Source organism: Leiobunum rupestre, chromosome 8 (assembly GCF_980474605.1).
Source record: "Leiobunum rupestre chromosome 8, qqLeiRupe1.1.hap1, whole genome shotgun sequence".
Lineage (NCBI taxonomy): Eukaryota > Metazoa > Arthropoda > Arachnida > Opiliones > Sclerosomatidae > Leiobunum > Leiobunum rupestre.
The window spans coordinates 19,473,098-19,499,796 of record NC_143391.1 but is presented as its reverse complement, the minus strand read 5'-3'; the positions used below and the strand labels follow the sequence as shown (position 1 = coordinate 19,499,796).

The window sequence follows — 26,699 nt, the reverse complement described above, 5'->3', positions numbered from 1 at the left end:
AAAATGTTTTTATATAAATTGAAACTATTAACAAAAAACCCAACGATTTGCACAATTTTTATTTTCACCACTGCCAACCTAATTTTTACGAAGTATTTCAACGAATACTCGCAAACTCCTCTAGTTAAATACCTCACACCCAGCATCTCCCACCACCACAGCGTCGGAAAAAGCTTCAAGAAAAAAAACTATAAAAGTATAAATATATATATAAAACTCTGGCTACCTCAAAACTTATTGGAACTTTCACTTTTTTAAGTTCGTGTAATCTCAACACAGGTATATATAAAGTATATATATATATGGACGGTAAAGATAGTTACAAATTTTTAGCTTGACTGTTTTTTGTATTAGAAGCTGCGTATTGTAGAAATATTAAAAAAAATAACAACGCAGCGAATGCCACTATAAAATACCTCATCAAAAATATTTCGAAATGTTTCGCGATAAAAAAAAGAGAAACGCATATTTACGTGGCAAAATGTTATTTGCCTGAACTATTTAAAATAGGACTGTGAGAACGCGAAACGAAAACGGAAATGGACGTTTTACGAATTCGTCGAAGGACAGATACGTGTATATCACGAGGAATCGATTATTGGTTGAGCAAATTGATGGGACGAAAACAAAGTTTCGGGTGAAAGCTTAAAAAAAAACTTGTTTAATTTTTTTTTTATTCGGGAGTCCATCCCATTTATTAGAAGTTAAGAAAAAAATCACTCGGTGGCTCAAATTTTTCCGTCTCAAAAAGACAAAACGCTCCTTCCTTTGTCTCGGTATTTGGTCGAACAGAAACTCGAGAGGGATAAGAAAACAAATTCTACTATTTGAGAATCATTATCAAAAATACAAAACGAAACCTTTTGTAAATATTGAAAAAAAGTTTAGAAACTGTTACACGTCATTGATGGGGATGGAGGTGGAGCTATTAAGTATTTATAGATATTTTATTTCGACGACTTAAAAGACTTTTTTTTTAAATCAAAATCAAACCTTACAAAGTTTATAATTTCATCAAAAACCCGAAAACGTTGATGATATTTTTTTTTGTAGTTTATAAATTCGATTTAACCAATTCGACTGATTTTCTTCGTACGAGCCACGTCGGATATTTAAGTCCGCGGTTAGCGTTACTACTCTACTTCGCCAGAGCGTCAAAGTCCCCGTTATTAAGCGGGAACTACTTACTCGTCTTCTGGTAGAAAGTGGTAACTCCGCCGACTTCCGTAACCGACTACGAACAGTCGTGGCTGTCAATTCCTTAACGTCGCCTTTCCGCGTGCCGTCAAACGCGGAACGGATACGTTACGACGTTAAATTGGAAGGCTGTTCTTATACGGGCCGTTCAAGTTCGTACTATCCAATTGTTCTATGGAAAATCACGCTTTTTGACGCGCGTCGAAACGCGATACTTCCTGTAAAACGATTGAATAACCCTACCTTCTCCGAGCCGTATTATCACTAATACTACTAAAAAAAATGGTTTAAAATTCAACGAGAAACTACAGTTTCCACCCTGCATTTTGCTCAGGTTCGCGTCACGGAGAATAAGAAGATAAACAATTTATAAACAATGGTGTCCTATACATAGATTTAAAACAAACAAAAAAGAAAACAATTACGGGTTGCGCGTTTAATCTCGAAAGAGATGCGCCTTTTTTCCAAACATTATTTTTTCATTGTGGCCGGAATAATATAAAAGAAACAAATATTGTAGCGGTTACAGATAAAAAAAACTATAAAAAAAACTGATCTTTATAAGAAAAACAAAACGTAACACTCAGGGCAAAAGCTACTGGTGGGTATATTCAGTCACCATAAGTGATATGATAAAAAAAATAATCTTCGATAAAAAATTAAAAAATATATTTGAGCTATAGATATGCGGGTTATAATCGTGGTAGAAAATATTAGTGATTTTTCCGAACATTACAAAACAAAACATAAACAGGTAAATATTGTGAGATAAACTTATCTAAATATACAGTCATTTTTTTTAATTTACGAAAAGGAAAAAGTTGCGTGAACTATATCCTTCAGGGACTTTTTTTGTTTATATTTCATAATTTTAAAAGTAAATAAAATCGTCGATTCACTCAGGTTATAAATCCCGCTACCTTTAATCTTTTAAGATATATTTTATTCCGATCACCCCCCCCCCCCCTCCAATTTTGTAATATATTTCGAAGGAAAACCAAAATCAAAAATACGTGTATAAAGTTTAAAATAACAAAATATTATCATCCCCCCGCGCTCTCCCCCATTTTTAAAATAAAAAAGTAACGTTATGTTGCTGTAGTTACGTGTTTTGGAGATAAAAAAAAAATACCTCGTCCTTTGATTTTTATATACACTGTAATTGAATGCAATAATGTTAAAATTTTAATTTTAAATTCTTCGTGTACCTGCACACATACAAAAAAATACAAATACTGAGTAACACTTAAACCTAATAGGAGATTGGTCAGTGAGAGTCGGCTGCCTTAAATATAAAATAAAAAACAGCCCATTTTTTGGGAACTTTACTCAAATTAATCGTCAAGTTTTTGTTTACGAGTGAAATTAATATTTGAGAAATGAAATGAAACAATCGCGAAATTTTTCGTATTTACAAAAACAATTTTTAAAAAAATAAGACGGACGTTTACCCTCCCCCCCCCCTCCCCTTTAATTAATTCTCGGGGAATTATTTCAAACCTAAAATCAAAATAAGTATATTTCCCATAACTACCCCCGTAATACCGTTACAAATAAAAAAATCTATATTAAAAATAAAAATGATAGATTTCTACGGGTGAAATAAAAATATGAAAAAAATAAAAGTAGTTTATGTACCGAAAATTGAGAGTAAAGCCTCGGTCATTTAAAATAATATCAAACGAGTTCGGTGTGGGTGAAATCTGATTAGTGCAGGGAATTTCAAATATTTCAAAACGGGTCTTTTTTGTTATCTATTTCCTTTATCTTTTATTTTTGAATCATTTTCATTCATAGTTTGGTCTAACATTAAAAAATATGCTAATAAAAGTGTGCCAAAGAGAAAGAAGTTGAATTTTAAAACCCCTCCTTTAATATATTTCGCCTTAAAGTTGAAAATACGGTTTCATTTTACTTTAGTTCGAAAATTTCCATTGATTTCAAAAACTTTATAATTCATAAAAATAAATTAATTAATTAAATTGTTTTAAGAACTATATACGAAAACTAATATTTTAAAATAAAGGTTTTTCGTCCGTTTGAATTTAAAATAAATCGTATATTTAGCTTATAATGGCAACGCGGTAATTAGCGTTATAATTTTTCACGTGATATACAACGCAACAAATACCCTTTCATTTATTTCATCGTTAAAAATAATAAATTTGAATCAAACTAACTTGTAAGTGTACACATGGCCTTCCTCTCTGGTGCTTATTCGAAAGAAAAATAACAAGTTCCTAAAGGTGAAAACAAAATTAATAAAAATACGAAAACAATGTTGAGAAAATCTCGCTACAAAACTAAATTAAAAACTACAAAATAGTAAATGTTGGCACTGTATATTGCAGCGTAGAAATTATCAAAATTTAAAAAAATATCATAACTGGTTATAATATTTAGTTGCCCTATTCGGTTACGAATTGATTTTAGCATGTTGGTTTTTACTTTTTCGTGGAGTTTCGAATCAAAATATAAATAGTTTATATTTAGGAGGGAACATTTAGCTCTTAGCATCTCGGTGTATTATCAGACCAAACTCATCGTCATTATTTTATAGTTAAGAAAATAAACTTCATTTACTTTAAACGAAAACGCGGATAGGTAAATTTCTACCCATTTCTCGGATATTTTCTATATTTATCTTATAATTTACTTACAAATTATTGGCTAAGGGCGCGCCTGCGCGTACGGCTGGTTCGCGGACAACCAATCAAAACTTACGCCAGGCCTGAATCGTCCTATTAAATTAGGGAATTCAATTGTTTAACAAAAAAAATTCAAACCAATCAAAAAGAACTTTCTCGCAAACGGGTCAATTTAAAAATTAGATAAAATCCAAAAAACGTAAACTCCTCCCCCCCCCCCCTTTCCCCCCAATTTATTAAATTTTTGTACATAATTGTACTTTCAAAAAAAAATGTTTTTATATCGGTGGAAATTTTATTTACGCCAAAATAATTTGGGAGATTTGTACGAGTCTCGGAAAATGGAAATTAACCTTTAGAACGGTTATATCGATAATTTACCCGCCCCAAGTATATATATATTTTTGGTCAAATTGTTTTCTTCACAAATAACGTTTTAATTCTAATTAAAATCAAAACAAAAAAAAGAAATTCAGAAAAACTGGGGTACAAAAATTAAAGTATATATAAACAAAAATGTAAATCAAAACACATCATTTATTTGTCGTTTCAAATTAATTTGGGAAATAACAAATAATTGAAAAAGGGAGTTGAAGGGGAAATTTGATATAAAGTTCGAATTGGCTTTATTTTTACTTGTGGCTTCCAATCGAGTATAAAAATGTAAAATTGATCTTAAAACCCCTCAGCGGAGGGTGCAGAAACGCGTTGTACGCCCTGACAAACACCCTTATTGAGATATATCTAATCAAACAACCCCGATACATTCACTACCTTTACGTTGCTGATTCTTTTCCATATTTAAAATTTTCGCTTCAGCAGACGGGCGAAATTATCCAAAAGCAGTATTATTTACGCGCTCACACTGTGCGCACTCTTATTATTCAAAATGAAAAAACCGTTTTTAAGTACAACAAATACAAATCAAACGCGAGAATTAAATCGAACTGAGTGTAATCGCGTCATCAATGTTATTTCAATTTTTGTTTTAAATCTAATTCGAACGTTACGAAAGTTTGAAAACATTTTCTTTAGAAATGAAGACGGAATTGTTGTTCCGTTCGTTAAAACCCTCAATCAAAAATATTGTAAAAACAAAATAACCAACGGAACGACGATTTCGTCAACAATATCATGTAATAAACGTAAAGTTAAATAAAGGTTTCAACTCTGTTGGGAATTCTTTTTTATTTTAAAGGGCTCGCGAGGACTCGATCATTTGGTGCCCTTTAAAGAAAACGATATTCATTTGGTCAGATTTGTTTTTAATTTCTGAATAATTCATTTTAACGATAGAAAATGCATATAGTTGTCAACGAATATTGTATTGTTCCAGAAGAAATAACAACTTGTGCAAACAAAAAAATGTGTTATCTTTAGACTGTAATATATATTAAAAAATATTTGTGTTTGACAGTGTTATATCTGATTGCATTTAAAAAAATCAGCGTAACACAAAGGCTCAGGGTAGATGTGTAAATGTAATATATTGCTTGTCAATTTCTGCCATCCGAAGGGTTCGAGAATCAAATCATCATTTTCGATTTTTTACGAAATGGATGAAAAAAAAATAATTGTTAGAGATTAAAGTAAATCCCGCAAATAAATTTCGGGAATATCCAAAATATCGGGGTCAAGCTGGGCGTCCAGTGTTTTGGTTCCATTACAAAAAATAAAACGTGAAAAAAAAAGATTGACCTATTTGCTTCGATTGATGGTTACATTTTTCGGAACTTTCAAATTTTATTATACCGCGTTGATTTTTGTTTATTTCCTTTGGAAGGTATATTTGCGAGAATAATTCATTGATGATAATAATAAAAAATGATTTGTTGAAACTCAAGGCTGGAGAGTTAAACGTCCTAGTCACACTCTAATTAAGTTCACCGATTTTTTTAAAGAAACAATCTTATTGCGAATGAATGAAAACGCAAAACAGTTTATTTTTAGTTAATCATTTTCTCAAAAATTTCATCGTCTTAATTTTCACCCCCCCCCCCCCCGCCCTATTGTGTGGGTGTCACTTTCCAACCTTCAGTTCTTCCAAAGGGAAATGAAAATGGTTAAATAAAAAAATAGGCGACTTGATTTCGTGGAATTACGACTCGGAAAAGTTTTTATATATGAATTGTAATTTTTGTTTCCGCGATATTTGATGACTTGTCAGAGCCTGAACCTAATTTAAAACTCGGTTTTTGATTTGTTATCAAGGGAGATGGTTACTTGGATGGCAATAAAACTGGAGGCTGATTGTCATTGATCTTTTCATTTTTATTAGCACATACGTACGCTTTTAATGCTTGAACAAAACGTATTTCCGTAAGCGCTTCATTAATTCACGGACAAAGACTATTCTGGGGTGTGTCACCGGCATATACTTCTTTTTACTGAGAGTCAAAGACATTCGATGTTAAAGGGGAACGGTCAAGCTTCAACCAGTTAGATAGCCCTATAGCCCATTAAAAATTAAAATTTATGACGAAAACCGCATCAAAAAATATTGAGTGGTTAATTTTTAATAAAATTAAGAAATTTCGGGACATCTGGTGAGAAGTCGGTGACACAGAAAAACAACGTAAAAGCGTGCGCTGCTGAAGACGCGAAAAATTTGTTTCGCACGCGTGGCGCGTTCCAGTTATAAGAGACCTAAGCCTAAATTGTGCGATTTTAAAAGTTAGGATAGTTCGCAAATCGCTCATACGAGGTTAGGGGCGCTGGCGGCAGCCCCTAAGATGGCGGCGAAAATTCAAACCCAAACACCTAGCGTTATTTTTCGTTTCAACTTTTTGGGCCAAAAGCTATTTTTTCAAGGCAAAAAAAGGTACGTGTTAGTATATTGAACGTCTTGTTAATATTTTGATACGGAAATAAGGCCATATTTGGAAAAGCTTGGCCGTTCCCCTTTAAAGCAAATATTTACACTATGTTCCGACGATTTTTATCGTGGCTCCCAATCTTCCTCACGCTCGAAGGCTAAGCTATTTCCCCCTACATAATGCCCGCGGATTAAATACATTATTTTTGGGCATAAAAAAAGTATTATCTGGAAGTAGCGGCCATTAATAAAACTAAAGCGATGACGTTGTGGAGTTCGAAAAACGTCATAACTTTAAAACTATCCAACAGCCCCGTGCAGTTTTAGGCCAATTTGAATCGCAACTTTTTTGCGCAATCGATGAGAGAACTTGGCCGTGGTTTAGCCACAAGCAGTTTTCTTTTCACCTTATGAGAACTGTTTTTTTCCATTGAAATCGGAATATGAATTGTGGAAATTAAGAATTTAACCAAGAAGTAAGAAACAAATGTGATCATGTTTATAAAACCCCTAGATTGTACGCATTTAACTTTGACAGTGATGGATTCTAAGCGATTCGAAATAACATATAGAGGCTATAAAGATGTAGCTTCAATTCAATGGTGCGGGGAACAATTTTTCCAACGCCCGATTTCTTGCAAGAAAACCCGAGATTTCTTACCAAATTGACTTGCCCGTAATTTCCACTAACGTGCGTAATACAGCTCGGGGCCGTCTTAAGGCATGGGCTAAATGGGCTCTACTCTAGGAAAAAGGATTTAGTTGGTTAAATATTATTTATGCTCATTTAATATTATGCATCTTTTAGTTTCGTCTAAAGTAATTTGACTCATCGCCACATCGCGTATCACAGGTACCAACAATTTCTAAAACCTAACAGTCAGTAGCCCCGCCAAGAATTTTCTGCACGTAGGCCCAGCCTGATTTAGAGGCCCCATCTATAATGTTTTTTTCAAAAATTTCCTGACTTTTAAGGATTGTTTTTAAAATTTTTATTTTGACATGATTTCTAAAAGTTTCCCCTGCAATGGATTTTTATAGGCATTTTAATCAAGGAATGACATTCGTCGATTAGATTTTTCCGAGGGGCAGGTCACTTCCATTTTGGCTGCGTCTTAATCATAGTAAAATGATTAAATCAGGGTAATCGTGATTAAATGAGGGTAATCAAGATTAAATCAGGGAAATCAAGATTAAAAAATCTAATCTAGATTTAATCAAGCTGATATGTTTGTTCTTGTTAATTAAAGTTTTAAGTAAGAGTACCGAACATGTCGGCAGCCGGTAGACCACTGTTTAGGTGGTCATAAAACTAGCCCTTCCCCACCCAGTGGCGCCCCCTGGCTATTATAGTTCATAACATCACCTCTTTTTTAAATAGACTGATTATAGTGTCTTTTAACTACATTCACGATTAAACATTTCAGTTCATAAATTAAGTCTTTTAATTGATTTACGTCTTCGACTGGATCTTCGTACGTGTGGTCTGTGTTTACTCGACTGAGGCTCTTTGTCGAAATCTTGTCTAATAAGTATCCTTGATCGGGCTCCTTCTGATGATGTGGCTACACTAGGAATAGAGATGCTTGTGGTAGGCTGTTGCTCTGGTCTCGAGTCTTGTCGTGGTAATAAGATAGGATTGCGACTCGGTGATCGACTTGGTGATGATTTGCTACTCCAGCTTGGAGATTCATTGTCAGGACTCAGGATTGGTGGTTGCTGATGACTCTGGATCTGTGGTTGTTGATGACTCTGGATCTGTGGTTGTTGATGACTCTGGATCTGTGGTTGTTGATGACTCTGGATCGGTGGTTGTTGATGACTCTGGATCGGTGGTTGTTGATGACTCTGGATCAGTGGTTGTAATACTGATCTGTACCCTGCATCTGGATTTGGATTCATTTTACTGGCTCCAGTTGTTGATGTCTCAGACACGGTTGGTTTTAATAACTTCTCACTCCTTAGTCTCAATTGGTTCTGATGTTTTCTAATAATACCTCTCCCAATATCAATCCCATACATCATATTTCCGAAAGATTTTTTACAGTTCCCTCTATCCAATTTTCTCCCTTACCATAGTTTTTTTACAAAGACTTTTTGATTAGGATGAAACTTACAGGTAACATCACTAATTTTTACTAATGGTTTTATCGCTATTATTATTTGCTTTTAGCATTTCAATTATAGGTTTATCGATGTTGATATTCTCATTACCTCTCTCCTCTTTAAAGTTCGTTGGATGGACCATGCCAAGTTTGGTGCGGATTTCTCTTCCAGACATAATTACCGCTGGAGATTTACCACTAACTTGCGGAGTGCGGCGATAGTTTATGAGAAATCATGCTAGTCTTACATCGAGAGATCGATTTGAGAATTTTTTTATACCTTCGTCAATGACGTCAATGGCAGAGTTAGAAGTACCATCTATTTTTTTTAATGATGTCTTCACGGTACGCACCACCCTTTCAGCCTGACCATTTGAAGCAGGGTGATACGGTGCAATGGTCAAATGCTTGAAGCCGTTATTCTGCGTGAAGATTTGGAACTCGTTACTTGTGAAACAAGTGGCATTATCACTCACCAGGGTCTTCATAATTCCATAACGTGCCAAATTTTGTCGTAAGAATGTGATGACTACGGTGAACTGGTTGTTGAAGTGACTCCGATTTCCATCCATTTCGAGGTAATTAATAAATATTTCCCATTTACCGGTCCGGCAAAGTCTATATGGACACGAGTCCACGGTTGGATCTCCTCGGGCCACTTCAAGTATTCAGCCTTTGGCATGGTTGCATTTTGCTGACAACTTGAACATGCTCTAATTCTGTCCTCAATGTTGGTGTTCAATTCTGGCCACCAAACTTTGCTCCTGGCTAATCGCTTTGTTTGCACCATTCCCTGGTGTGAACTATGCAGTTCATGATTGTTCATCCAGAATAACTTCTTGGCAAGTTTTCGGTATGACCACCCGATCGGTAGCTAATAAGACTTCTTCATGAATAGTCAAGTCATATCTTCTCTTCCAGTATGGCTTGAAATGTTCTTCTAATTTGTTTGGCCACCCTTGTTGAACAAATTTGTAGATTTGCTTCAAAATATGGTCTTTTGCTGTTTCTTCAGCTACTTGTATCGAGTCGAGAGGTCCTTGATTAAGTTGGCTAATTGCGAAGACATCCTCGGATGGTATTGGTGGTGTTATTAGATTTGATAATAAAGGTAAACGACTTAGTCCATCGGCGTTAGAATGATTTATACCTTTCTTATATCTAATTTCATAGCTGTACGCTCCTAATGTTAACCATTCTTATTTGCAATACAATCAATAGTTTACCTTCAGCTGTCGACCATTCTTTCCCCAGTCTCTTTTCAGATGACACAAAACTTATCAAAATTCTTAGTACAAACACATCTAACGCCGAGCTACAACAGGATCTCTCTAAAGTTGAATCTTGGCAAAAAATTCCGGTTTATCCTTCAACACCTCAAAATCCAATGTGTCTTGAAAAAGACTGTTTGTAATAGCTTACTAGTCTTGAAAAAGACTGTTTGTAATAGCTTACTAGTCTTGAAAAAGACTGTTTGTAATAGCTTACTAGTCTTGAAAAAGACTGTTTGTAATAGCTTACTAGTCTTGAAAAAGACTGTTTGTAATAGCTTACTAGTCTTGAAAAAGACTGTTTGTAATAGCTTACTAGTCTTGAAAAAGACTGTTTGTAATAGCTTACTAGTCTTGAAAAAGACTGTTTGTAATAGCTTACTAGTCTTGAAAAAGACTGTTTGTAATAGCTTACTAGTCTTGAAAAAGACTGTTTGTAATAGCTTACTAGTCTTGAAAAAGACTGTTTGTAATAGCTTACTAGTCTTGAAAAAGACTGTTTGTAATAGCTTACTAGTCTTGAAAAAGACTGTTTGTAATAGCTTACTAGTCTTGAAAAAGACTGTTTGTAATAGCTTACTAGTCTTGAAAAAGACTGTTTGTAATAGCTTACTAGTCTTGAAAAAGACTGTTTGTAATAGCTTACTAGTCTTGAAAAAGACTGTTTGTAATAGCTTACTAGTCTTGAAAAAGACTGTTTGTAATAGCTTACTAGTCTTGAAAAAGACTGTTTGTAATAGCTTACTAGTCTTGAAAAAGACTGTTTGTAATAGCTTACTAGTCTTGAAAAAGACTGTTTGTAATAGCTTACTAGTCTTGAAAAAGACTGTTTGTAATAGCTTACTAGTCTTGAAAAAGACTGTTTGTAATAGCTTACTAGTCTTGAAAAAGACTGTTTGTAATAGCTTACTAGTCTTGAAAAAGACTGTTTGTAATAGCTTACTAGTCTTGAAAAAGACTGTTTGTAATAGCTTAGTAGTCTTGAAAAAGGAAATCCGTGACTTTTGACGGGTTGCGTTATCCTTTTGTGGGGTGCTGTGTTTGTTGCTCCTCGGTGTAACACAGTGTGTTGTAGCTTCTCACTGACACCACGGCAAACAGGTGTCAGGTGCACCTTTCTGCCTAGCATGTAGTATTTCAGTCGATTCAAAAGATCAAGTTTTTAAGGGAAAAATCTGGAATCGCGGTCATTCTTTCTAACCCTCTTGAAATTGGTAAAGAAACCTGCTTTCTAAATAAGCATTTTTAGAAGGCCCAAATGTAAAAATCTTACGAACTGAAAGTTTATTTCGATTTTGGAGGCCCAATCATAGCCACCTTTTAAAAAATTTGGAGGCCCCCAAGTAGGCCTACACTTTTTCAACGTAGGCTCGTGCCTACTTGTGGCTATTGCTGGCGGGGAGCCTCTAACAGTAACTAACTGTCAGTAAAAATCTTATTTTCTATGTTATACTTTTGAAATTAAAAGTTTTGGTTTGATTATTGTGTAGTCGAATTTAGACAACGGATATACAAAGGCTGACCGTTGGGTCTTTAAAAAAATTAGCCCAGGGCCCCAAAAGGTCTTAAGACGGGCCTGATACAGCTTTTTTAGTTAGGTTCAAAAACGTTCTTAAAATGACCTCAACAGACAAACGAGTTGAATTATAATCGCTCTCCGCATATATACGTACCGCAGGGCTCCCAGCGAACCTATAATACCTATATTTACCTATAATTCCGAAATGGTCCTATAAAAACCTATAATTCCTTTTTACCTCTCCGAGGGGACTTTGTACCCTAGGAGGGGTTATACAACCACCGTGTCTGTCTGTCAGGCCTCCGAACGCGTTCGCATTTTCGGGGCAAAGGGTAATCACTGCGTACTAAGTTTCTTAGAATCAGGGAAAAGGTTTTTCCAAAAGCGTCCTCTTTTTGTCATTGGGTGTAGTATAATTTTTTAATCGGCCGGGATTCGAACCCGAGCCCTCTTGCACGACAGGTGAGCGTTCTACCGCAGAACCACGGATACAGTTACGCTTCACTGAAAATTAAAAACTCTTCCGAGGAGAGGTATATTTTGGCTTGCCAACTTGTTTTATCCTATATTTTTAACATTTTGTTTGAAAAAATTTCGTATTGTTTACGTTTTTTTCTCGAAACTCCCGCCTCTATGAATTTTTGCCAAAGGTTTTATTTGAAAATGGCAGGTTATCTGATCAAAAACTCTCAAATCTCCAAAAATATCTTTAAAAATTTACAATTTCTAAAACCGAGTGAAACCAAGAAGCCTATTAGCTTAGAGAGATGTGTAAGAGTGGCAAAGTCTCTACCATTCGATGTTGATGTCAAGTTTTCCAGTAATTTAGTCGATGATTTTAAACTACTCGAAGGGTTAAAAATTTACGAATCTCAGCGGATCGACCACTTTTGGCGTGAGGTAGAAAGAATTGAAACAAGTGTGGGACGCGTAAAATATGCTAGCATTTTAAAAGTGGCCCAGGCTGCTTTATGTATTCCAAAAAAGCAAAAATGTCATACTTTTATTCATAATTTTGTGATATTGTTTTATTAGTTTAGTATCCGTGAATTTTGATCCTATAAAAACCTATATATTGATAGTTTTAGACCTATATTTAACCTATAACTTAGGGATTACAAACCTATAATACCTATAATTTATTAGAGGGTATTGGCTGGGAGCCCTGACGTACTGCGCATGCGTTTATTTTAGAGGTGAAAAAATTTCAACATTTCATTGCTCGGATCAGACCACACTTATGTATTCTGAGGAGCTACAAGAACCAAAACTTTATACCGGAGGTGAGACTTTTTTTAAATTAAAAATATACAGGCTGTCCGCTAAAAAATGATCCAGGGCCAGGGCTAATAATTGAAAAGCTAGTTTTACTAGAGATTTTATATTTTCAGATCGCATAGAGGGTCACCAGATAATACAAAACTCAGTGATCTTGAACCACCATGTCATCAATGTCATTCAATATCTCGGTTCCAATTAGAAAGGTGTGCGCCTTCACATTTTATGTCCAAGTGGCTCTGAACCACCGAGGTAAATTGGCTAACAGGAAGCCAAGAAAATAAACATCAAAAACAGGGTCATGAATAAAAATGTCCAATAGATCCGATCTTCCAAACCTAATGGTTCTCAAGATATATTTTGAATGACCTTGAAAGCATAGTTCAAGGTCAACCGAATTTTAATAGACTATGACACCTTACCAGAATTAATTTTTCCTGAAAATATCGATGCCGTAGCACAAATACTTTCTAAATTATTTTTAACTAAGCATTATTATTTATTATTATTATTTTTATTTATTTTTTATTTGTTTATTTGAAAAAACAATATCTGCAAAGCCAAGAAGCTGACTTGTGCGCAGAAAAACAGAATACAAAAGTAAAATATGATAGATAATAATGAAATATGAATCAAAACAAAGCGAAAAATTATAAAGAAATAAAAATAAAAGAAAACACAATCAACTCTCTAACCCCAAGAAGGCCATTAATTTTGAACGGAATAAAGAAGCGAATTCCAGTCGTTAATGACACTGCTCGAAAAGAAATTAAAACGGACCGAAGTTTTAGATTTGGGCTTACGAAGTTTGAGCAAGTGTCCACGGGTTTTGGACTCATCGCTTAAAGAAACATAATCCGAACACTTTAGTTCTAAATTATTGTAAAAAAAACTTGTGCAATAGAGTTAAATTGTTTATTTTGTGACGAATGGGAATAAAATGAATAGCGAGAGCTTTTAGTCGGGAGGGAGCAGGGAGCTTTTAAAATTTTGTAACCAATTTAGTAAAATGATTCTGCGCTTTTTGCAAATTCAAGAGATTAGTGGATAAATGTGGAGTCCAAACGGGGGAACAATAATCGATGATGGGGAGAGCGAGAGAATTATAAAGCTGTTTAATAAGTTTGGGGTTCCGAAAATTCAAATTACGACGAATCAGTCCCGCCAACGAACCCGTTTTGTAAACTTATTGGTGTGAGCAGATAATTTAAGGCGAGGGTCAACAATGACTCTCAGATCGCACTCGGAGAGCGTGGAAACAATAGGAGTACCATTGATATTGTAAACAAACGTAATATTATTGCGGCCCAAATGAAGAACAGAGCATTTATTGGTGTTGAAGGAGAGCCGAGTCGGCGACAAGTAGCCCAGTTAACCACCGCGTCTAAGTCATCCTGTAACAAGAGGCAATCAGAACGCGATCTAATTTTATAGGAAAGCTTCGAATCATCAGCAAAAGCAAAATAAGAGCAACAACGGCAACACTGGGAAGGGAATTAACAAGCACATTAAAGAGCAACGGACCCAAAACCGAGCCTTGTGGGACCCCTTTATCTATAGAGCTCCAGGGAGACGCTTCGCCCTGAAAAACGACCCTTTGTTTGCGATCTTTTAAGTTATTTTCAATCCATTTAAAGGCATCACCGTCAATACCTGCCATACGCGGAGCAACCAGAATATAAGGGTGGGGGATGGAATCGAAGGCTTTAGAAAAATCTAAGTAAATAATATCAACATTATAGCCTTCATCCATCCATTTAGACCAAATATTAGTGGCCTTTAGTCAGGCTTTCCGTTGCTATATGCAACGCGTTTTGAAATTTTTAATGTTTAGACTTAGTTTCTCTTTTAGATTTGACAGTCGCCAGCCAGATTTCTCCTTGAAAGAAAGCCGTGCATAGGATCCTTGGAAAAACGTACAAGGAGACTACCCGAGGTGGCTATCACCGTTTTTGTTGAAACTCGGGGGACGCTATTAGTTTTTCCTAGAGTTGTTAATTTTCCGGAAATATTAATTGCGGAAATCGAAAAAAAAAAGTTGAAACATGTATTTCTTTAATTTAAGGGTTTTTATTCTTACAGCCGATGACTTCGCTGCTCAACGGTCTAGCAACGTGACTTCAAAACCGGAAACGCAAAAAGCGTACAGTGCGAATCCAGACTCAACGTTTACTCAACTAGTCTAGAAGTTTAGTTTTACCAAGAACGTATATATGTATAAGAACGTTGAACAGAAGGCATCGCTTGGGCCATGATGCAATCGGTTTCAGAATAACCCCGCCCTAAAATCCGCATGGAGCGCGCGCTTGAACTAGAAACGCTTTTAACCTTTAGCGCGCGCCGCACGCGTTTTTATGGGCGGAGTTATTCTGTAACCGATTGAATCATGGCACCAGGCGCCAATTTGATCGTTCAACGTTCTTATACATATATACGTTCTTGGTTTTACCATAAGCAGGGCTCCCACCAGTTCCCTAAAATACCTAAAAGCCCCTACTTTTTTCGAGGTCCCTAAACCACCTTAAAATCGGAATTTGGTACCTAAATTACCCTATTTCTAGTATATTTGCTGAAAAGTACCATCGGCTTATAATATTGAACAGGAATTGTATAGATTAACGTTTATAGCTATAATTTACTACATTAGGTGGCGCCACGAGCTCGGCTAATTGCTAAATTGAAACTCGGTAAAATTCAGAATGAGCCTCCCTGTCGTAAAGTTGAACTATATAATTTTGAGTAAAAAAATATTTTTACAAATAAAAACTAAGTCAGTTTAGAAATATCCCATTTTAAAAGTAATTTTTGTGTAAATTTAAGTTTAAATAAAGATCTAATTTTTCGTAAAATAGTCCCTATTTGGTTCCTACTTTTCAAAATTTGGTTCCTATTTCACCCTATTTCTAGCCTGAAAAATCCCCTATTTCCCTATTTTTTTTCAGATTTTGGTGGGAGCCCTGCATAAGTCTATAATATTGTTCCATAAGTTTGTTAATTTGGGTATTATTTTACTGAGAGCTAGTAACGGAGTGACGTCATCACAAGAAGAAAATCTCCCCCTAGGGCCTAGCGAGGCGCTGTCAAAGGCTACGCGTGATGCGTTAGCAAGCGGATGCAATGTGACGAAGCCCGTAATGCAGTCTGTCTTGTGAAAAGCTCTCAGTAAAGCTTTTGCATGTGAAGTATAGGAAGTGTCACACTTATGTAACAATATTGCACACTTATGGTTTTAATTTTGGATTCGAAAAAATGATGCGAAAATGGCGCGAAATTTAATTTTGCGAACAATATTAGGCTAATCATAGAATGAAAACCTTTTTTCTTTTTTTCGGAAAAATACGGAAAATTTTCCGATTTACAACTCTTCGTTAATTGTAAATTTGACTTGATAAATAATGGTACTTGAATTTTAGTACAATTTTTGCATCGTTTGCTTAAATTTTGTTAATTTTATTTAAGAATAAAACGTTATTATGACCTTTTTAATTTGTGTGTAGGAGACGCTAGATCATAGGCGCCACCTAGACTTGTTTCGGTGACTTCGGTCGCGAATAGAGAAACATTGAAAAGTAAAAAAGATTTATGGATTTCATTTAAATTAAATGTTCAATATGATAATTTATCTATTACTCTCATCCATGACACGATTGAGTTTGTGACATGGGACAGCACCCCATTAGCTTTGTGTAGGACCGAGTTAATGGTCGCGAAGCGTTTGATTCGACGATGTGACATTTCGAAGTATGATGTGGCAAAGCGGACTTCGTAAATAAGAAATAGCCATGTAGATTCGAGCAAAGTTTCATTATTTCAAAATGCACTATATACACAGTGTCTTGCATTTCCTGGCTCTCGGAAATATTACTTCTTGACAATTTTCTTGAAGATATTTTATTGAAGCACCTATTGGCGCCAATCCAGATAGGAGGCTATCCACAACAAAGTAGGGCCACCTACACCGTAGGTTAGCCATATAAGCAAATGGTTTTTGATAAGGTACTATGTTCCTGAAATCTAGGAAGATAACATCTACCTGTTTTTACCATTGAGTTGGGAATATTAATCTAGAGATCCAATCAAATCTGCTCCCTGCGAAACAAGTTTTTGAAAATTACGAATGTGTCGTCTCCTCTAAAATGACGAGAAAACGTTATCATATGACCTGTGGCGCCATCCATTATTTTTGAAAAACAATCTTTTTGCCGGAAAACGCGTCTTATTTGAACGAACCATCGAGAGATAGACGGCGCCACGGGTAGAATGATAACGTTTTCTCGTCATTTGGAAGCAGACAACGGTATGCTTATTCTTAAAAACTTGTTTCGCGAAATACTGAAATCCGACGTTTCGATTGGACCTCTAGATTAATATTCCCAACTCAATGGTTTTTACCAAAGATAATCTAGACTACGTTTTTACCAAATTCCACCTCTTTCATGGCTATTGCGCATGAGCGCCATCTAGATATCCCAATTATAACTTTGTAGTAAATAAATTATAATTATTTTAAAAATTAATCTACCACAGATTTGTTTCACCAGTTTCTATTTATTTGTAAAAGAGGGCACTGTTGTCAGATCAACAAAATCCTCATCCTTCACCACCTAGGATGGGACCTAGGAGGCGAGAAAGTCTCAACTTATTGTGGAACATTCTATCCAACCTCCTAAAGTTGAATAACCCTGCTAATACTAAGGGAAAATTTTTCAAATTTTATTTTATTATATAAAAATTTTCAACATATACATAATTTGGTATAAAGATTTCCTGAGGCATAATCCTATGCTTGAACGTCGTAGAAGAATCTAACAAAACCATACCTAATGCTGAAGGCAAATAAACTGCATATCACCTAAAAATTAAAATTTTTATATTAATTTCTTGCGAAATGTCTTTACAAATAACCATTTAATATTAAATGAAATGAACCTGAATGACTAGAAGGCAAGAAGTTAAATTTCTTTCGTGCATAGGGCCAAATAGCTTTAAACACAAATTGATGAGAGTCATATTTGTACATTCACTGAAGGCCCCGTCTTCTCCTAGATTAGTTTCAAACTCTACTAATCCAAACAACTGAAACAATCTCAGGCAAAGCCAACCAATGCGAGAAAGGCTTTTCGTTTTGAAGTATGATTTACTGGTATGGAGTTTGTCCAGTTCTTTGTCATACCTTTGGAGACGGAGTTTGCGGTGGGAGAATGAGAGATAAAATTGTATAAGTTTAGAAACAATATGACAATAAAAAATTAAGTACTATTTTAATTACATGTATTAACCTAGGAAGTCTGTGCCTTGGACATGGTACAAAATGGAAAAGTTGAGGTGTGGAAAACAAGAAATTGAAAATCTGCGGCAAGAAAAAGAGGAGCATGGTTTTGCTAAAATGTCCTAAAATGCCAACCACTGCAAAGGTCATCCCAGCAAAATAGCAGTAAGTATCGCCTACAAATACTTTAGAAGGATACCTTATGAAAAAGACAGAAATTAATAAGGGTATGGTCTTAGTATTTAAATAAGACTAATACCAATTATAATATAAAAGGGCTAATGTAGTTCCTAGAAATGTTGGCATAAAGTATAATGAAAAAATGTGCGCTTTGGAAAAATCACCTGCAAAATAGAAAACATTTACCAAAAGATTTTGTTTTAATTTAGTGAATAATGATAACTATACCAGATAGCTCTATAATATTAAATACAATAATTGATAAAGCAATGACGGCTGATTGCCCAACTTCTAGACCATTGATACCCGCTAGGATATTGATGGCGTTTGTGCAAAACACAGCCAGCATTCCCATATAGACGTAGTATAGTGGTCCCAACCACAGGTCATGACCAAAAATAGATTGAAATGGCTTTGGTATAATGATTGTGGTACCATTGAATGTGACGTAGTACACCATTAGAAGGGGCAAAGAAGCCATTGTGGGCAGCAATAATTTGTGCCTCCATCTCAGGTCTAAAACATCATCGGCAAAGCCCAGCAATAACATGCAACAGATGGATAATAATGCCGCAACGAGTTCTACAAACTGAGGAAAATAATTTTAACTTTTTTATAACCTAATTTTTGTGACGCTATTTATTTACTTCGTGATGAGGGAATTCGGGTGTAGATTTAGTTGACCAGTATTGAATAAATGGTACAGGAATGAAAAGGAACATGATTATCAAAAAAACAGAACCAACAATAACGCCGGTAGCTTCTGGGCTAAGAATTTAAATAGTTAATTTAGTTAATTTAAAAAATCCTCTTCAGTTGTTTTCGATCAAGATTTGTATACATTTTTTCGGTTTTCCTTTTGCTCATATCAGTGCCAGCAAGACCCGCTGCTAAAAACATATCTCGAAATCTTGGAATTATTCGAAAACATATTACAAATCCCAATAAGGCTAATACGCAGTTGATGGTAAGGACGGCGAAAAGGATCATTTTAACGTAGTTTACAAAACAAATTAAACAAATTTATTGCATTTGTCCAACTTTTTATTCGTGGTTATAACATGTAGGGTTCCTTCATCGTTAAAGCCATGACGCGCCACCTTGTTTACAGAAAAAGTACTAGAAGCATAGAGGGTAGAAGGGGTCTAGAAGTATTGAAATGAGTAAGTGTCGGTCTTGATAACATCACAAAGGGTTTTGTATCCAGCTTTGAGGAGGTCTACTGATTTGGCTTGGATATCTTGTTTATTTACTTTGATGATCCAAAATGGCAGGGTGTTTGGATTCGATACAAATTCAAAGACCCGAATGGCTTGATTTGAGTGAAAAACGAAATGCTATCGCTTCTATTGTGGCTGGCACGTTGGTAATTAGTTATTTTTTGTATAATTTTTTTAATATTTGAAGGCAGTGGGAAAAGGGTGATAAATTGCTTAACTGTCAAAGTAAGCCTTGGTTAAATAACCCATGGTAGATTCCATTTTCGAATTATTTCCTGGAATTCTATGTACTAAACAATTCATGGTGTTTCCTAGTTTTCCGTTGGTTGGTGGATAATTATTGATACAGCAGCCTTCTATCCTTCATCGAGTCAATTTGATCATGCCTTTCATGTTTGTGGAGTTATGGGAACACTCTCCCTTTTTATGTAATACTATTTGCTACTACCAAATTTGGAACGGATGGTATAATTGTATTTTTTACACTATATTGCGTTATCGTTATTAAATTCAGGATTAATGCGGTTTCAAATGGTCAAGTCAGGGGAGATGCTTATACCACAGGATGCATTGGCCAGAGAGGAGCTAGAGTTTGGCTGTTTTTGGGATTTGTTCTTGGTTTCGGATCTCTGATTGCTTCCTGTTGGATTTTATTTGGAGCATTTGTTATACCAGGTGATATTTTTTTATATAACTTGGGGATTGTACATAATGAAAAGTTTGGTCAGGTTTATAGAGAGAAAAAAACAATCAATTAAAGTTTTGATTTATCACTAATATAAATAATATTCAAAATTAGGAAATTCAGTATAAACTGAATAATTTCTTTGAAATTTAAATTAAGTATAGAATTGTCTCAGTGGAGTGCGAAAGATTTGTTCTGTTTTCCGGGTGTTGTTCTGATCAAACTGTTTTTCCTCACTGGAATATTATCATGTTTTTATGTTAAAGGGAATATAACCTCAAGTCGTTTTTTATAGTTTTTATGCTTTTTTATGTAAGCAATTTTGGCGGAAAGTCACTAAACAGCGCCAAAAATATCTAAAGTCATAGGAGGGAGTGGGAAATGGTCGAAGTTTGGTGTTCCACACTTAAAACCTAAAGTTATATTCCCTTTAATGATTTGAAACCCTGATAATGAGCTATGACCATCCCAACCATAAAGTTGGAAAAATATTGCTTGGGATGCCTGTACAATCACTAACATAACACTTGATTATAATAGTAAGTTAAAAATATTATTTTTTCATCAGGAAAAGCTGAGCAATGGCCGGGTGTCGCAGTTTTTCTACAAAATGCTTTTATATTTTTAGGGTAATTATTTTCTTCAATTATGTGTAAGCTTAAGTATGACTTTTGAGGAATGTTTTTTTTTCTTAATAGGGCTCTGATCTTTAAATTTGGTAGAACTGAAGATTTGTGGGGCTAATTCGACCCAAAAAATTAAGATCCTAATTTTTTTGTAACATATAGGTTAAATTATTCATGTTTCTGTAGGTGTCAACAATTTTCAGTTTCCTTTAATCCTGTGATTTAGATTTTTTGTATATAAAATCTTTTATAATGATAACTGTTTTTACTTTTTATTGAAAATTACGCAGAAACCAGCAAAGGTGTTTTAAAATTATGAATCTTTTTTTTTTCCCACCCTAATTCACAATGGATAGTGAAGTTAAGAAAAAGTTTGGGGTTCATATTGCCGCAATAACATAACATTCGCAATAACATAACATTCGTATAATTAAGCAAAACAATAATTTTGAGGTGTGATCTATTCGCCTGCCCCAAGCTACACTACTACCTATTAGTAGAAAAGGTGTAGCTCAAAATCCTTTCAGGGTAGATAATAATACAGCATATCCTAGTTTGGAATAACTTAAACAATAGAAAAACATTGCCTGGCTAACTATAACAACTCCTTGTTAACTGTAACCAAAGATAATCAGTTCTAGACTACGTACTATCACTTTAAACTTAAACGATAGACTAGAAAATGTATTTTGCCTTGACAATTACGAAAGGAAAAGATGTTATTTTTTTCAAAATAAGAAAGATATTTATTTGGTGCCTATGACAGCGGGGTCTTCGCACCACACACTCCAAAATTACATAAAAGGACTTAGCACCAGAGCAAAGAAGAGGAAAAATTAAAAAACAAAAACGAAAATAGAAAAAACTGACAACAGACGAAATCTAATGACAGCCAATTAAAAAACTAGGCAAAACAAAGGTAGGAACTTAACATTAATTGATTTTCGCCACTTTAAAAATGTCACAAAGATCGTTAATAATCGCCAGGTCTCCATGCTGAACTGATTTTTTTACACCATTTCTATTTGTATCATATTTGCCGGTGACTAGAGAACCCAGAAGCCTAGGTCGAATTTTTTTACCACTCTCACAAGTGAAAAGAAGATGATCCACAGACTGCACCTTATCATAAGAACAGCTTGAGCATATGTTGGAAGATCGCAAATTTATATTATATAGTCTTTCATTTGTAGGTAAACGATCGCATATGAACCTGGCAATGAGGGAGTCCTTCCAACGTGGAAGTCTCAAAGCAGAAATGACGTCACTGGTGGGATCAGATTTATAAAAACCCTGAGCACGACTTTGCACAAATTTTTTCCATTCAGAAGTCCATATGGCATTAAACAATTTAGTACAACGCAATTTCAGACAAGATGTAGAATTTGGGAGAAACACTGAAATTAGAGGGGGACAAGAGATGTTAGAAATGTCGGCACAGCGGTCCGCAGCAACATTACCCGGCACTCCTATATGTGAAGGACACCATAACAATGAGATTTTGCCCTTGTATGTAGCACTCAAGGCCCGAAAAGTTAAAACTTGGGGATCTGAATTAAAACCAGAGAGCATGATGAGAGCTGATTTAGAATCGGAACATATGATTATATCTCCAATGGAATTCCTCTGAGCATACCGCAATGCTTGGTTGATCGCAAACAGTTCCACGGTACTAATGGAATGGCCCGGGTCCACCAAAGTTTGGTTGTCTACCCTCATGTCTGGAATGCAAAAACTGGCACCTGCACAGCCAATATCATCCCTTACAGATCCATCAGTATAAATAATGGTCCGATTATGGTGCATGCGGTCCAGTTCTGAGAAAAATAGCTGATATAGTTCTACATCAGATGTATTACCCTTAGAAAGCCGTAGCCAGTCACAATTCACCACCGCATTAACAGCCCCCCAAGGGGGTGGGGGAGGAATGGTCTCGTTCCTTTGTTCCTGATCGTGGTACCAAGCAAGGTTAAGTGACTCCAGCTTCTTCCAATACTTAAGCATGGGAGGAGTTTTATGTGATTGCCATTTATTTTCGTAGGGTCGCAATTCGGCAATACTCGATTGAACGTGCCTCCTGTAATATTCTGGAGTATCTGATGCCGCCGCTATTGCTAGATATTGAACTCCCAACAAGTCTCGTCTGTGAGAAAGTGGCATGATGGCTGCTTCTGCCTCCATCAAAGCAATGCGAGTAGATTTGGGAACTCCAAGAATCGCCCTAAGCGCTGCATTTTGCACTCTGTCTAGTTTATCTAAGTGAGTTTTCGCCGCCGTACTATATACCAAACAAGAGTAATCCAAGCGTGAACGAATGAGGTGAGTGTATAAAACCCTCAGAGCTCGTCTAGAGGCACCCCAGTATGTAGATGAAACAGCTCTCAGTAAATTTAATCTCTTCATAGAGGACCTGTGCAGGCTATCAATGTGATTTCGCCAAGTTAATTTTGAGTCAATAGTGACACCAAGGTAGACGTATGTCTCTACCCTCTCCAAATGTGTCTGACCCACACTGAAGAAAATATCATCATAAAAGTCAGTATTCCGCTTGTTGTGTATCACCATATATTTGCATTTGGTGGGTTGAAATGTTAGGCCCCAGTCTGTACTATAAACTTCCATATTGTTCAGAGCCACTTGGATGTGTTCTTGTAGGGTCTCGGCATGGGGCCCGGAGGCCCAGATAGCCAGATCATCAGCGTGTTCACCGTGTTGTACGCCCACTGGACATCCCTTTGAAGCGTCTGCCAGCATTATATTAAAGAGAGTAGGGCTGAGAACACTCCCCTGAGGGAGGCCACGAGTTATAGGGAATGTGTCTGACACTGTACCACCAACCTTGACAGCCGCAGTGCGCTCGGTCAAAAAGTTTGTCAACCAGTCATAAAGGTTGCCAGTGACCCCCAGTGTTTTCAATTTTTTTAATAATGCATGATGATGGACACTTCCAAAAGCGTCTTTAAGGTCAAGGAAAACCACTATGCATATGTGGCCACGAGCCATAGCTATCTGAGCCTCTTGTGTGAGTCTCAGAATATTGTCTGTCGGCCTGCGACCTTTCCGAAAGCCTGATTGGGTGTCTGGGATGGCCCCACTACCTTCCAAAAACCAGTTTAGACGAAAGAAGCCCAACCTATCATACAATTTCCCTAGATTAGGCAGCAGGGAAATCTCACGGTAGGACTGAACGTCGTGTGGATCTTTGCCAGGCTTACAGATAGGATGTAAGAGGGCATGTTTCCATTCCTTGGGGTAAATACCGTGAACCCAAAGGTAATTAAAGAGGTCTAATAATTTGGCTTGCAGTGTTGTAGGAGTATTCTTCAACATCAGGTTGGAGATGTCATCGACACCAGGGGCTGAGTTCTTCAGACTGGATAAAACCCGATCGATTTCCTGTTTGGTAAAAACAAGGTTGTAAATATCCCATGAAGCAACGTTGTCAGTTGCCTTCTTGCCGGATGGAAGAGAAGTTGTTGGCGGGAGATGGACCCGCTGTTGGAATGTTTCGGCCAGGATTCGGGCAACGTCATTAGGCTGAGAAAGGACTCTGTCATCGTGGATTATTGTGATGTTGTGTGAAAAAGGGACACCTCGACTGAACCATTTGACCCTATTCCAGACTTGGGTAAGGGAGGTATGGGTATTTAAGCCATTGCAATAAGCCTGCCAGCCTTTTCCTTTGAGCTCTTTTGCATACCGGCGGAATTCTGCCGCAGCTTTCCGGTACCGCACGTAATCTTCGACTGTCCTGGTGGTTCGTGCACGCCTTCGTAGAGCATTCATTCGTTTTTAGTTTTATTGGACAAGTGGCATCCCACCATTGTGGCGTGCGGGGTTGCGTTGGACCGCCACTTCTTTTCTTTGGAATGTGGACGTTTGCTGCCCTGGATATCAAATTTGTAATGGACCCCACCGCCAAGGGGAAATCAGGATGGAGTAAGCCTTCGTCAATGGTTCGGCGAAAACCCAACCAGTCAGCATTGGGGTAATGCCACCTTGCAGGTGCGTTTCGCTGACCATAGGCCCCATCCGCAGATTCGATGAGGATGGGGAAATGATCACTGGACCCTACCCTCAAGGTGTTCCACGATATCCGGTGTGCAAGAGAGGAACTTGCAAACGTTAAATCCAGCGCACTGTCCATAGCGTTGATAGAATGTCTAGTGATTTCCCCTGTGTTTAATAGGACCATATGGTCCGTATCCTCGAGCCAGCTAACGAGGAGGTCCCCTTGGCGATTATTGGTAAGACAACCCCACAGAGTATGATGGGCGTTGAAGTCACCCGTAATGATAAAAGGCTTTTCCACTTTCTCCGTCAGATCATCCAGGAAAGCCCTATCAGCAGTTTTTTGCGGGTCATAAATGTTGACTAATGTCACCGCCCTACCATTGACAGTTATGGAAGCCATGCAGATTTCTGGACCTTTATTGCTCCGGAGTTTCAGCCTGACTGCATTCAACCTGTTATCTATTAGGAAAGCTAATCCCCCACCATCAGCAATAGTTGGATCTGAGCGATCACAACGAAAAACGGTGTAGAAACCAAAATCGAGGTTAAGTCTATCCGTAGGTTTCAACCACGTCTCCTGAAGGGCGACGACCGAGGGATTATACGTCCTGATAACATCTGTGAGTTCTCCCATGCGCCTTTTCACACTTCGAATGTTCCACTGAATAAGAGTGAAGTTATGTTCTTTCATCTTGCGGTATAGCTGTAGACTTCTTAGGAGACACACCTTTATGCGGAGGAACAGGGCCTCTCGTGGACTGGACGGCAAGGCCTTCGGAAGGGGCAAACCTAGCGATGGCAGAGTCCAGTAGCGTATTAAGAGCGACCTCCAATTTGGGGGAAATTGCTGCACCTCCTGTACAAAGTTGGGCCACGCCCTGGATGAGTTCGCGGATGAGATTTTTGAAGTCATCCAATCCCAAAAAGGCCGAAGGGGTAGGGGACGACTGCTGTTGATGCTGGGATTTGACTGATAACATTGATTCTTGAGACGGCTGTGTAGATGACGAAAGCGCCTGTGACCTCTCCGATCTCTGTGGCGGACGGGTGACAGTTGCATAGCTCCTATTTTTTGCCAGTTCTCTGGCCTCTTGAAAAGGCACATTTTCGGACCTTTGAATGGTGATGACTGATTTCTCCAGCTGGAACTTTGGACAGCGACGATCCTTGCAATTGTGATTTTTTTTGCAGTTAATGCACCACTGGGGATTTTCACACTCTTTGTTTTTGTCAAAGATGTGGTCTTGACCACAGCGAGCACAAATCTCATGCTGAAGTGTCGCCTTACAATGTTTAGCGAAATGGCCATATCTCCTACATCGAAAACATTGGCTCGGACCAGAGTCATAGTCGAAGAGCCTATAGGAGCTGCTGAAGAACATGACTCTGTCTGGTACCGACCCAGAAAATCCCAGGAGGTACGCTGAGCTCCTACCACCCAAACGACGAACGCTAGTGACACCCACAGCTGCATTTTGGAGCTCCCCCAAGATATCCTCTTTACTGATGTCATTAGGGACGCCAATTATTTTTTTGTACACAGATAGCCTTGGGGAGTCTCCAGATATGATATCGTATTGGATATCTCCCAATGACGAAAATGAGCGGATAGTTTTCCGCTGTTCCTCCGAAGCAAGCGTGATCAAGAGGTCCCCGCTTCGCAACACCTTGGCCTCCAAGCCACGGCCAAACATCGTTTCCACTAACCTGTGGAATTCTTTCGTAGTAAGGTCAGAGAAAGTCTTCGAGCCCTCCTTTGGTTTAAGCCTAAATGGCCCTACCCGTGTAGTTTGCACTTTAATATGGGCCCCGCGACGAGGATGATCTCCCACACGTGCCTTTTTTCTTCCTCTCACTTCTTTGAATTCTCCT

At 37.1% G+C, this 26,699-nt stretch overlaps 3 protein-coding genes across 8 annotated transcripts in view; 2 read left to right on the top strand and 1 right to left on the bottom strand.

The window, feature by feature from the left end:
• LOC149932663 (uncharacterized) overlaps nucleotides 1–18,254 on the top strand; it is a 234,450-nt gene extending 216,196 nt beyond the window's left edge. Inside the window, exon 11 of one of the 5 annotated variants that reach the window (XM_090155711.1) lies at nucleotides 18,117–18,254. In XM_090155711.1, the coding sequence (XP_090011837.1) occupies nucleotides 18,117–18,157 (41 nt within the window). In that variant the 3' untranslated portion in view covers nucleotides 18,158–18,254. Of the gene's footprint in view, nucleotides 1–93; nucleotides 2,990–6,056; nucleotides 6,090–16,330; nucleotides 16,374–18,116 lie in introns of those variants that run through there. The other 4 variants (XM_090155715.1, XM_090155713.1, XM_090155712.1 and 1 more) reach the window with 4 other exon arrangements.
• Alg7 (Alg7 dolichyl-phosphate N-acetylglucosaminephosphotransferase) lies at nucleotides 17,575–19,356 on the bottom strand. Of its 2 annotated transcripts, none has more exons than XM_090155721.1 (7): nucleotides 19,124–19,356; nucleotides 18,930–19,050; nucleotides 18,718–18,871; nucleotides 18,362–18,446; nucleotides 18,113–18,301; nucleotides 17,763–18,006; nucleotides 17,575–17,685 (listed from the first exon to the last, which is right to left on the bottom strand). In XM_090155721.1, the coding sequence occupies exons 1-7, from the start codon at nucleotides 19,270–19,272 to the stop codon at nucleotides 17,614–17,616; spliced, it is 1,014 nt and encodes a 337-aa protein (XP_090011847.1). In that variant the 5' UTR covers nucleotides 19,273–19,356; the 3' UTR covers nucleotides 17,575–17,613. The 2 variants fall into 2 exon arrangements, with proteins under 2 accessions (XP_090011847.1, XP_090011845.1); XM_090155719.1 differs by having other exon boundaries at nucleotides 18,511–18,871; nucleotides 19,124–19,355.
• Nucleotides 19,357–19,462: 106 nt separating this feature from the next.
• LOC149932661 (transmembrane protein 50A) lies at nucleotides 19,463–21,072 on the top strand. The gene is made up of 5 exons (XM_090155718.1): nucleotides 19,463–19,648; nucleotides 19,818–19,930; nucleotides 20,017–20,177; nucleotides 20,756–20,816; nucleotides 20,886–21,072. The coding sequence occupies exons 1-5, from the start codon at nucleotides 19,550–19,552 to the stop codon at nucleotides 20,929–20,931; spliced, it is 480 nt and encodes a 159-aa protein (XP_090011844.1). The 5' UTR covers nucleotides 19,463–19,549; the 3' UTR covers nucleotides 20,932–21,072.
• The last annotated feature ends 5,627 nt before the right edge of the window (nucleotides 21,073–26,699 follow it).

What these genes read in the sequence shown, in the direction of transcription:
- Alg7 (XM_090155719.1), bottom strand. Translation starts at nt 19,272, where the DNA reads ATGATCCTTTTCGCCGTCCTTACCATCAACTGCGTATTAGCCTTATTG. An exon ending in CCAAGGCACAGACTTCCTAG is followed by an intron (nt 18,007 to 18,112) that starts GTTAATACATGT and finishes CCGTCTCCAAAG; the next exon opens with GTATGACAAAGAACTGGACA. An exon ending in CTTGCCTTCTAGTCATTCAG is followed by an intron (nt 17,686 to 17,762) that starts GTTCATTTCATT and finishes TTTAATTTTTAG; the next exon opens with GTGATATGCAGTTTATTTGC.
- LOC149932661 (XM_090155718.1), top strand. Translation starts at nt 19,550, where the DNA reads ATGGCAGGGTGTTTGGATTCGATACAAATTCAAAGACCCGAATGGCTT. An exon ending in CTATTGTGGCTGGCACGTTG is followed by an intron (nt 19,649 to 19,817) that starts GTAATTAGTTAT and finishes GGTGTTTCCTAG; the next exon opens with TTTTCCGTTGGTTGGTGGAT. An exon ending in TGGAGCATTTGTTATACCAG is followed by an intron (nt 20,178 to 20,755) that starts GTGATATTTTTT and finishes TTTTTTCATCAG; the next exon opens with GAAAAGCTGAGCAATGGCCG.